We start from the raw sequence: 11847 nt of genomic DNA on the forward strand, positions 1-11847 counted from the left end.
CACATCGCATAGCCCACCCAGATTTTTAAAAATTAAGATGGAATTTTATTTGTTAATACTGTATTCTTGATCTAGCTGACCTTAGAAATGAAACGACAAAATTTTGATATATGATCTTTAAGTTGCCTTTGCTCAGTGGCAGGATATAATTAAAGGGAGTCAGTATAATGTAGACCTATGAGAAAGGAGAATGAGATTCTAGTCCTGGCTAACCCATTATTTAACTTGGACTTCCTGAGATCCATTGGGCTCCTGTGCTGAATGGAAATTATACCTGCCTAAAGGCCTTTTCAACTTAAATGTTGTGATTCTTAGTGGTATCCCAAAGGTTAGTTACTAAGCATCGGTCTTGCCTTCAGGACTATAGTTACTGCTCTGGAGATATGAAGGAAATAACCAGTTCTTTACCTTCAAGGATTTTATATATATTGTTTTAACACACAGCAGTTAAACTGCAACATAATTTATCACATCATCAAGCTAAATTTATTAAAAACTGTTAAGTACTTTAGTAACTTAGAAAGGCATATGACGGAAAAAGAATAGTACAGGAGAATTTCATGAGGTAGGAAAACTGGTAGGTTAGATCTTGAAGGATCAATAAGCTTATAGGTAGGTACACAAATAATTGAATCTTTTGGAAATTCAAATTTAAATGTTTGACAATCATATTCTAAGCTGTTAACAGAAGTTACAAAGGTGAAACTATACTTTGTCAAGACATAGGGAATTATTGAAAGAAATGATATGTATTTGAGAAATAACTAAAATAAATATTTAAGGATGAGGAGTCTGGAAAGTCTTATTATGCTTGATGGCTTCAAAGGGAGAAAGAAAGAAATCAGAGAACTAGAAAGGATCTTAGAGATAATCTAGCCCAATTCTCACCAGCTTCCCCTACCCCTTGCACAAAGGAAAGGAGATCCAGATAATTGTTTTGCATGCAGTTACACAGCTAATCAAGAAACTAGCAAAGAATAAGTTAAGATAATCCAAATAAACCAGGTGATTTGTTATGTATGTATTTTAGTGAGACTAGGATGGTTTGGTTTTGTAAATATCCAGAGCCTCTAAATGGAGATTCTTGCATGCATTTAGAGATTTGAACTCCTTTCAAAGTTAGTAGTGGTAATGCACTTTTAAAAATAATCAGTCTTTAAGAATGCAGGTTTAAAGTTTAGTTCTTGGTCTCAACCTGGGATTTGAACATGTGACAAGTAACAGGAAAAAAACTACATTATTATGGGACCACTGACTGTTACAGATTGTGATTAACAAAATACTTTCATTAATTTATCCACTGGAACCAGTAGTAGTATTAGTGATAAAAAATTATAGCTAAAAGTTACAGAGCATTTATTTTGTGGCAGGTATTATTCTTAGTGCCTTATATAATTCATTATATTATGAGTTATCTCAGCAACTTTGAGGACGTACCTTTATTATGCCCACTTTAGAGATGAAGAAGATGAAGCATGAGGAGATTAAGCAGCAACAGTTCACATAGCTAGTAACTGACAGAGCTGAAAGGAGCTGATCGATGCTAGAGTTGGTTATCTTTACAGAAATTTTCAATATGGGGAGAGTGCGCGCACATGCGTGTGTGTATTTAATGAGATTATAGTTATTTTGGTTTTGGGTAAAAAGAAGGAAGGTATTAGTAATGATATATAAAGGACTAGAATTTTCTATGATAAAGGTTGCTGTTTAAAGGAAATATGATATAAGAAAAATCCTTCTACATACAGAAAAAATAAAATCCAGCAAACCAAAAGCAAGCATAATTTAATTTATTTAGTTTTTTTTTTAAAAGAGCATGCGGTGTAGAGGAGTATGTAATAGGAGTGAAAGCAAGGTCAGTTTGAATGTTAAAAGACCTGGACTCTCCTGGTATTTAACTTAATTACTTTGGGGAAATTATTTAAATCATCTGAATCTTTTTTTTCCCCCACCATCTTTAAATTGGAAATGACACAAAAAACTCATAGAATATCCTGAGGATTAAATATTCTGTTTTAGAAAGAATTTAGCATATTCTAGGATCGGAATAATGAAAGAAGGGCAATAAGGAAGCCCATATATAACCATTGTTTCATTTTTTTAAAGAATAGTTCATTCAAGTATAAGTTTTCCTAATTCTAATAAGTATAGAATTATAAATAGGTCCATTCTTTATCTTACAGTATCAAGTACTAAAATGAATTATTCATCTTTTTTTTTCTGTTAATCACCTTGAATTATTATATATTCTGGGTTACATTTATTGGTATTTTAAAAGCCATTAGGATTTTGGATGTTTCAAAATATTTATTTGGAGGAAATACTTCTTTTTAATTTAAAGCAATATGGTGAAATTGAAGATTGTCAGATTGATGACTCTTCACTCCATGCAGTAATTACATTCAAGACAAGAGCAGAAGCTGAAGCAGTAAGTATTAGAAATAATCTAATTTATTGAAAATTCAGATTTAAATGTTTTATAAATATTGCTTTTAAGTCTTAACGTAAAGGAAATTTTTTTAACTTACTAAATAGCTACGCTTCGACAGTAGAGAGGTTATATGAAGTAATTCATGGCACAAAGAATGTCCTAAAGCAGTTAGGCAATTCTATTTATAACATGATAGAATTAGAATAGTCACCAAGTTGAATATTAAGTTGTATTGTCTTGAGACACTAGCCATTCTCCTTCCTTTCTCTTTCACAGGGAATAGGGCAGGGAATAGGGCCACCCGACTTTACATTATCCTTTTTCTCAGCTGCCCCAGAACAAAGTCTGCTTTGGCAGAAAGAGTAATGAGAGATAAGGTAGAAGCTGAGATATAATCCTGATGGTGGATCTCCGAAAGCATCCCTCATCTTCTACTTCCTAATCCCAGTAGGCTGAACTCTAATGTGTCCCAAGCCTAGCATACCTCCAACTAAGCCTCTACAACTTTTTGCCCAAGGCATGATACATTGCTCCAGCTTTTAGGGTCCTTTTAATATAGTTATCTTAAACCATGTATTTTGAATTGTCTTTACAAAGAATGAGTATATGCAACCTTGTCTTTCATCTGCGTTTAAAAGATTAAAAGAAGGAAAATGGATATGAGTATGGGAGATTTGTAGGCACATTTTTAGCCTTGTGTGTTCTTTCTTCAGGATTGCAGAGAAATAGATGTATCATCTTGTCCTTGGAAAAATGCAGTAAGAGTTCCAAACAGTTAACCTAATGTGAATGGAAGAGCAGTATGCTTTTCAGAAGTTTTAAGTGGATTGTGGTCTAAATTAAAGTTTAAAAAACTTTCTAAATTGATTTATTCTCTTGAATACTCCTGACAGCACAATGATACCTTACTGGGGACCTAGCTTTATAGGAGTTGTTCTTGGGGCATTGTAACCAGTAAAAGACTGTAGGTCTGAAAAGTCTTAGTGGAGTATTCAGCTGGGGCCTTGTAATAACTAGTGTCAAGATTAGTGGTGTAGGAGGTAGATAGTTTTATGGAATAGGAGTTCCTGATCCTAGAGTTTTGTTTTTTTAAGTCTACTTTTGGGTAATCTTTCACTTAAAGATCTTTTTTGAGAATAAAAAATGTTATTGATGAGAGTTTAAAACTTTCATAGACATGTATATATACATGTTATATTAAAAAATAGATCTTTGATCAAGTTTTCTATCAAAGGTGTTATTGAGTATAAGAATAAGCTTCCTTTAATTGTTGGCTTCAGTGATAATTTTTAGTGTAATGTTAGGTAGCTTGAGTAAGTCTCTTTATGTTCTGTTTTCTAGGCAGTAAAACAGTGGTAATTGTCATTGTACAAATGGTTAAAAGTTTATTAAAACTTCTTGCTTATATGGCTGAGGGAAAAAAACCTTTTACCTCTGAAATAATTTTTGAAAGTTTTGCTTTTGGAAAATATATTGACATATATGCCTTCTTTCTTGGGTGTTGCTTTTTCTACCTCAGATGTATATATTTATATGTACGTATATATATTTATACAATGCATCTGTTTTCCAAATGAATAGCAATCAATTCAAAAGACTAGGGATTAATGTATGACAAAGACTTTAAAACATTGAATTATGTGGAGGTTGAAGAAGTGACAAATTATATCTAATAAGGATTATCTTTTCAGAGTAAATACCATTTTAGTTGGAATTACTTAATAGGCTGAAAGGAAGAACTACCATTGCTATGATAGACATTTGGTTTTAAGTTACAGAAGTTGTTAATCCATAATCATTTCCTTAAGCCAAAAAAAATCTTAAAATTTTGTAACCTTCTATTGTAGAAAAGAATAGAAGATTAGGTCGAAGCTTATCTTCTCCTAGCAAGATACAGGCTAAAGCCGTGGTTTTCAAACTTCTGGATTTCAGGGACCATTGAAGTGCGGGAATTCAAAAATTAGTGTGTTTGACATAGAGGCGCCAGTTTTTAATTTTTCAAGGAAGAATGCTTAAAAAATACAAAACGGATTTCATGTACCATCACCGTCATTTTATAAAATAAAGAAAATTTTAACACCGAAAATATAAGAGGTTATAAACTCAAGGTAAATGATAGGCCTTCCCAAGAAAAGAAAATTATCAACCTTTTCTAATGTTTATTTCCAAATATTTCTTTGTTCTTATTTTCTGAATGTTGTCCTCGATGAGCGAATGAATGTCTCTGTATTTTCTGTAATCAATAGATGGCACAGTATTTCAAAGTCAAAGTATAAGATAAGGTACCTCAGACGTTCATACATAACTGAAAAGTGAGAAATTTTCCACATACGGATGTACCAGATTTAATCAGCCATGTTGATGGCCTTTAAATTGTTTTTATTTTACAGTGCAGCAGTGAATATTCTTGGTGCATATTTCTCTGTGTCATATGTGAATATGTGCATTTAAATTTTTGTTGGATAGTTTTAAAATTGCTCCTTTCATCCGCGCACCCCCCCATATAGGTTGTACCACATTTGCTTGCCCACCAAAGATGTATGAGAGTGCTTTTTCCCCACACACGTGCCATTGTGTACTCTGCATAGTGGTTTGCTTATATAAAACACAGGGATACATAAGCCACAGTAGGCTATCGGTTTTATTTTGGTAAAAATAGCAACTCATTTTAATATACTTTACTGCTATGATTAAAATTGAACATTTTCATATTTGTTTAAATGCTCTTTATTTCTGTTTCTGTCAGCTGTTAATGTCATTTGCCTACTATTTTTCTGAGTTCTGATTTTTTTTCTTTCTGAATTTTTTTCTAGAAAATTAGCTTGTAGGTTGTAAAGATTTTTATGAAAATTCATACGAATTTTATTTGGTGTAAGGTGTGAAATAGGGAGCCTACTTGATTTCATTGAGTGAAAGCTAGTTTCCCAAACTTAGGTGAAATACCTTTAGTATGTAAAAATTTTCCACGTTTATTGGGGCATGTTCAGGACTCGTTCTCTTCCATTGATCAGTTTTCTTTTCGTGTGCCTCTTCCGCACTGCTTTAATTAAGCTAAACTTTTTATTTTAATAGTTTGTCAAGGCTGTTGTTTGGATTCCCTCTTACTATGCCCAGCTATTGCTAATTTTCAGCATCTTCCTGGTAAATTTTTTATTTTTTTATATAAGCTTTAGAATAAACTTACCAGGTTCTAAAAAGATAGAATACTTTATGGGAGAATTAATATCTTTATGATACAAATATTCCTCTAGAACATCATTGTATTTCAATCCTTTTTTATCCTTTAAGAGCATTTAGAGGTTTTCTTTATATAGATTTTATATGTATATATATTTATACATATATGTAATAGATACAGGTAATGTACATATTTTGCAGATTATATAATATATAATGTTAATGTATACTATAGTGATATATAATGTAAAATACATATAACATATATATAATTTCTTTATATAAATAAATATATTAGTTTTCCCCCAATCATTTAACTTCTAGTTACTTTAAATGAGGTGTTTTTTTCCATTGTATTTTCTCTTGATTGTATGTGGAAAAACTTTGTTTTTATCAAATATGTAGCTGCCATCTTATCAAATTATCTTTTGATAGTTTTTTAATTTTGTTGTCTTGGGTTTTTCAGGTAATCATATCCATCTTCAATGTTTATAACTTCTTACTTTCTGTTACTTGTTAGTACCTTTAGAAAAATGTTAAATAACAGTAGTAGTAATTGTGTCTTTACTCATCAAATGTCGTTCATTGTCTTGCCTGTGAAATGAATTAAAATAATAAATGAATGAAAACATTTCTAATGATTTTAGTATATATATGATGCTGGCTTTTAGATTAAGGTAAAATATAAATGATTCCTGTTTTTTGAAAGCTGTAGAGATTTTTGGTTTTTGATCAGAAATGGATTTTATCATAACTTTTGTGTATTTGTAGAAATATGAGGGGTTCTGTTCCCTCATCTATTTATATTGTTTCCTGAGATTGAACTAACCATTTGCTTCTGGTACAGATCCCCACTGTATTGTATTTTTCTTTGATAAATCCCTGAAGTATGAAATCTGTTCCCTTTTTTTTCATTTATTTTTATTTTATACTTTTAAAAAATTTATTTAAGTATAGTTGACACACATTGTTAGTTTCAGGTGCACAACATAGTGATTTGACAGTTCTCTACATTCATTACTCAGCGCTCACCATAAGTGTAGTTACCATCTGTCACCATACAACATTATTACAATATTATCGATTATATTTCCTATATTATACTCTTCATCTGTGTGACATTTATTTTTTAACCGACGTTTGTACCTCTTAATCCCCTTCAGGTATTTCGCCCATTCCCCTTTCCATCTCCCCTCTGGCAACCACCAGTCTGTTCTCTGTATTTAAGAGTGTGTGTTTGTTTTGTTTTTTAGATTCTACGTATAAGTGAAATCATACAGTATTTGTCTTTCTCTGACTTATTTCACTTAGCATAATAACCCTCCAGATTCATCATGTGTTGGAAATGACAAGGTCTTATTCTTGTATTTATTTGTAGTTTTAATTCAGTCTTCAGAAGTAAGATTAGTTTGTAGATTTGGGGGGGGGATATTATTTTCATCAGGTATCAATACTACCTGACTTTATAAAAAATAATTGAAAAGTTTTCCATTTTTCTTTGTGCTCTGAGTTAATTTTAAGTAGCATTGGAGATATATTTTCTTAAATGTTTAATCTGTGAAAATACCAGGGTCTACTGATTTTAGACCATGTATCTTTGTAAAACATTTTTCTTCTCTGTAGAAAGGATTTGTTTATATTTTTCCCTTTTTTTTTTTTTTAAGATTTTATGTATTTGTCAGAGAGGGAGAAGCAGGCTCCCCGCTGAGTAAGGAGCCCGATGGATGTGGGACTCGATCCCAGGAACCTAGGACCATGACCTGAGCTAAAGGCAGATGCTCAACTGACTGAGCCACCCAGGCGTCCCTGTATTTTTTTTCTTTTCTGGCTTTACTTTGGTACTTTGGGTAGTTTTTCATTTTGATTATCAACTATTTTCATTAAGATGAGCAAATTTAATTTTATCTTCTTCTGAAGTTATTTCCCCCACTTTCCTTTGTTATTTTGTATATTTTTACATTTAGCCCCACTTCCACCTTTATAATCACTACCACCTTGCTCAAATAAGCATCCTGTAGAATACATTTAAACATGTTTTTTATTAACATTTTATAAGTAGTTACAAAGTTCATTTTTTAATGTACATTTTAATAAAATGGTTGCAGAACTCTTGAAGCAACTGCCACAGTATTGAAAAGCACTGATCTAGTTGATATTATACTATTAAGCAATAGTAAGTATAATACTGGACTTGGCCAAAAAATGCCAGAGGTCATAAGGACAAAATAATGTCAGAATAACCAAGAATATTCTGAAAAGGATGAAGAGTGATAAATTTCATAAATTCATTATGAAATAATTAATATAGTAATTGTATGGATAGACAAATAATAAAACAAAATAGAGTCCAGAAAAAGACCTAAATATATAAACGAATTGTAGAGAATTATAAGGAGATATTTTATTTAAATCAGGAAATTTAATTTTACTGAGTGATCTATAAATAATGTTAGGACAACTGACTGTTAGGAAAAAATAATACATTATGACTTTATTTTTGGTATCAAAATAAAGGTGCATAAAAGTTTTTTCTTTTTTCAGTACATATGACTAGTAAAAAGCTAGGGCATTCCTGAACAAAATTTTAATGTGGAGGGGACTTTTTAAAGGATTGGCACAATTTGGAAGCCATAAAGGTAAACACTGACAAATTACAGTACATGAAAATTTAAACTTATTTATGACAAAAAGAACAGTAGCAACCCTTTCCCTTTAATAAAAACATGGATTGTAAACAAAATCAAGATCCAGTTGAGAAAAGAATATTTTACCAAACAAATAGGACAAAGTTCCATTCAAGAAATTAGTTTAAATATGGTGTGGGTGTGTATGTATATAAATACCCATTCAAGAGAAGTGAAAAATCGATTGGTATGGCTATGAAAAGGGTCTGAGAAATAATTGGATTAATAATATAAGAAAGAAGGTGTAAGTCCCATGTACATATCCTTCATATGTATATACATAAACCCTTTTCGTATGTGCATAGGACTTTTTTTTAATGTGTTGCAGAATTTTTTTTCCAACTCTTCATAGGATAGTGGTGGTTATGTCTTCAGGATGGGACAATCAAGGATCATGATATTTACATTATGTAACGTGAGATTTTTGAATTTTTTAAGAAATAAAATGGGTAGATTACAGAATTTTTTAAACTTTAAGGATTTTATGTTGCAAATTACCTAAAATAAATTTGCATATTTAAAAAGCAAGAACTCGGTTATCTCAAAAATTTATACAAATAGTCAAAGATTTCTAATGGAGAATGTTGATAAAATGTTAAATATACCTACCTTTGAAAATCATCCTATAAAATATTAAAATGAAAACTTTAAGAGGTTTGTAGACTCACCTTATAAATTTGAAGATATATGTGCTAAATATAGAGATTTACAGCATTAGGTCATCAGAAATGTTTGTCAACAACTTACTATAGAAAATAGTAAAATTTTTGGCCTTTTTTAACTGGATGAAAAGATGAGTTTTATGAGTAGACATTTCGCATGACACTATTAGAATTCCTTATAGTAAGATATTTTTATGTAATAGTTTTAGCTTTAAAAAATTACAAGTTGTTTCTAAACTTAAATATCATATATAAGTACTTAAAATTTTTTTAGTTATATGACACTGTGATGAGGCCAAGGACTAAAAACTCATGAGCTGCATTTTAATAGGTATGAAATCTCTTAAATTTATCATAGATTTATATGTGCTGATTTAAAATTTATACCTGGAGACTTTAATATCACACAACTCATGGTTCGGTGTCTTGAACATGTAATTGTTTCTAGATTTCACATTATGCTATACTTTGAGGTTGTGCTATAAATATTTTGTGACTACGAGTTATTTTGGTATGTTGCTAACACTGATTTTATATTAGTTCATGTTACTTCAATTTGAATGCACGATTTCCTAATCAGCCACTTAATGTAGCAAATACCAAGTTTAACTTTTATCTTATATAATAGTTCTGAAAGCTTTGTTAGGAAGTACTTTAGTTTCAGTAGAAACATTCAAGGTTTTTTTCTTCATGGAGATACTTAATTTTGTAAGAGTGATATGTCAAATGTATATTTAAAAATAATGTGATACTTTACTGATGTAATTTTAAAATAAGGTGATACTTTACACATGTGAAATTATTCTTATATTTGCTAAAGGTTTCCAGTTTGTAGTTACTCTGTCATTCATAAATTAACAAGAATTAAAATGCAATAAAATACATTTAGCCTGTTGATCCTAATTTGGACTTCGATTCAGAACCTACAGCCGGATCTTGAAATGCCTTGAGATTGTTGCCTTGATCAGCCATTGTCATTGTATTGTAAACATGTAGACATAGTTATAGTTAGATACTGGCCGGTAGTAAAATAGCTCTGCTCAAACATGAGAAGTTGCTATTGTTTTCTTTTTAAAGGTATTTCCAACCACAAAGCTGATTTTAGAAGGTAAAGAACCATAAAAAGTAAATTATAAATTATAATAATAAATAGTAAATGGAGAAATAACCACAAAGTAAATGGATAGCTGTCTTCACTTTTGTTTTACCAATTTAATTTAAATAATAGGTACTATAACATTTCATTGTTTTTTTCAGAAATTATTAATGTTCTACATTCTAATGTTCTTAATTGTTTTAGGCTGCAGTTCATGGAGCACGTTTCAAAGGGCAGGATCTAAAACTGGCATGGAATAAACCAATAACTAATATTTCAGCAGTCGAAACAGAAGAAGTTGAACCTGATGAAGAGGAAGTATGTTTGTTTTTTTTTTAATTTGTTTTGGCCCTTAAATGTTCACATTTTTATATGAAATGTGATTTTATGGCTGTAATTTTAACATAAAAAACTTTTATTCCTGAGCCATATTCTAGGCAGGAGATGTCAGATAAATGCAGACAACTTTAAAATTTCTGGATTAATGAGAACTATGGATTGCTAATCCAAAAAAAGAGAGAGAAAGAAAGAAAAAATTATATATATACTCAGTTTTCATTTACTCTTAGAAAATAATAATTATTCTTTAGATTTTTATCCACAGGAAATCTTGTAATATTTTAAGTTTTAGAGGATATATCCTACTCGTTTGCTTTATTAACATTTCAGGTTTCCTTTATTTTAATTCATATCGTTCTAGTTTGTTAGAGTGAATGCCTGCTATATGATAGATACTGTGATAGGCATAAAAATGAATAAGACACGGTCCCTATCATCAAGGAGCTTATAATCTGAAAAGGGGGGTGGTGACAGACACATAAGAAACTAATTATAATGAAAGGCAGAGTGATATGCTCAATAAAGATTTGAACAATACGCTGTGGGAACCCAGGGGAAGGAGTGATTATTTCTGTCCAGAAGAATCTTGGAGAAGGTGGTGACAGTGGAGCTGAACCCTAAGTGATAAAAAAGCTTTCCATAACCAAGAGCTGGGATTGGGAATAGAGTTGAGAGAGGCATTTTAGGTGTGGAAGAGGAATAGGTATGGAACAGTCCATTTTTCTTGGGTACAGTAATTAGTATGATGGCTGAGAGGTGTGAACATAAAGAACAACAAAGTGGTAGAGCCCTTTGAAATCATAAACATAAAAATAACTCTTTTTTGTTTGATCATGAAATAAGCTGTAGGAAAAAGTTGAGGTTAATAAATAAAGGTAAGGTGGGGAAACTGATTCCATGTTTTACCTTTGTTAGATTTTCATAATGGCACTTCATTTTGTTTGAAGAGCATTCGAGGCTGTTATACATATCCGTAGTCAAATGCAAGAATAAAATGTGTATTTTGAAACTCATATACATGATTTGTCATTTTATATTTTAGATTATACCTTTGTCCTTCCATGAGTTTGAATTGAATGGGGAGAAAAGCAGGAGAGCTCCTGGTATTAGGTATTTTGAAAAGTTTGAAAAGCAGTCTGAGAAGCTTTTATGAAGGGAATGGGGAAAAGCAAGGAATGCTATAAAAGAAATGTTTGTTACATATAGCAGAAAAAAATATAAATCTATAAATCTTGATAGACGTTTCTACAAAAGTTTTTGGTTGATTTAGTGTCCAAGGTTAGACAGGGTAAGTCAGAGAAGACTTACTGATGTTTTCTTTTTTTAAAAAAACTAAAAGTATTGAGCACTGTTCTACAGGTGTAGAAGATGGCATAATTTGAGCAAGTGAGGCAGGAGAAATGGCATGTACAAAGGCTTACTTGGATATTTTTTTAGTGCAGTTCGATATAAGCAATA

General features: G+C 31.1%; 1 protein-coding gene across 17 annotated transcripts in view; it reads left to right on the top strand.

The window, feature by feature from the left end:
* The window catches only part of RBM26 (RNA binding motif protein 26), an 89203-nt gene that overhangs the window by 65231 nt on the left and 12125 nt on the right, over window positions 1–11847 (top strand). For 16 of the 17 annotated variants that reach the window (XM_087865051.1, XM_087865053.1, XM_087865052.1 and 13 more), the window contains 2 exons: window positions 2342–2428; window positions 10255–10368. In XM_087865051.1, the coding sequence (XP_087721177.1) occupies window positions 2342–2428; window positions 10255–10368 (201 nt within the window). Of the gene's footprint in view, window positions 1–2341; window positions 2429–10254; window positions 10369–11431; window positions 11500–11847 lie in introns of all 17 variants that reach the window. The other variant, XM_087865056.1, reaches the window with a different exon arrangement.

The sequence above is a fragment of the Ursus americanus genome, chromosome 10, assembly GCF_024610735.1.
Source record: "Ursus americanus isolate L20-20 chromosome 10, mUrsAme1.1.p, whole genome shotgun sequence".
In the NCBI taxonomy this organism is placed as follows: domain Eukaryota; kingdom Metazoa; phylum Chordata; class Mammalia; order Carnivora; family Ursidae; genus Ursus; species Ursus americanus.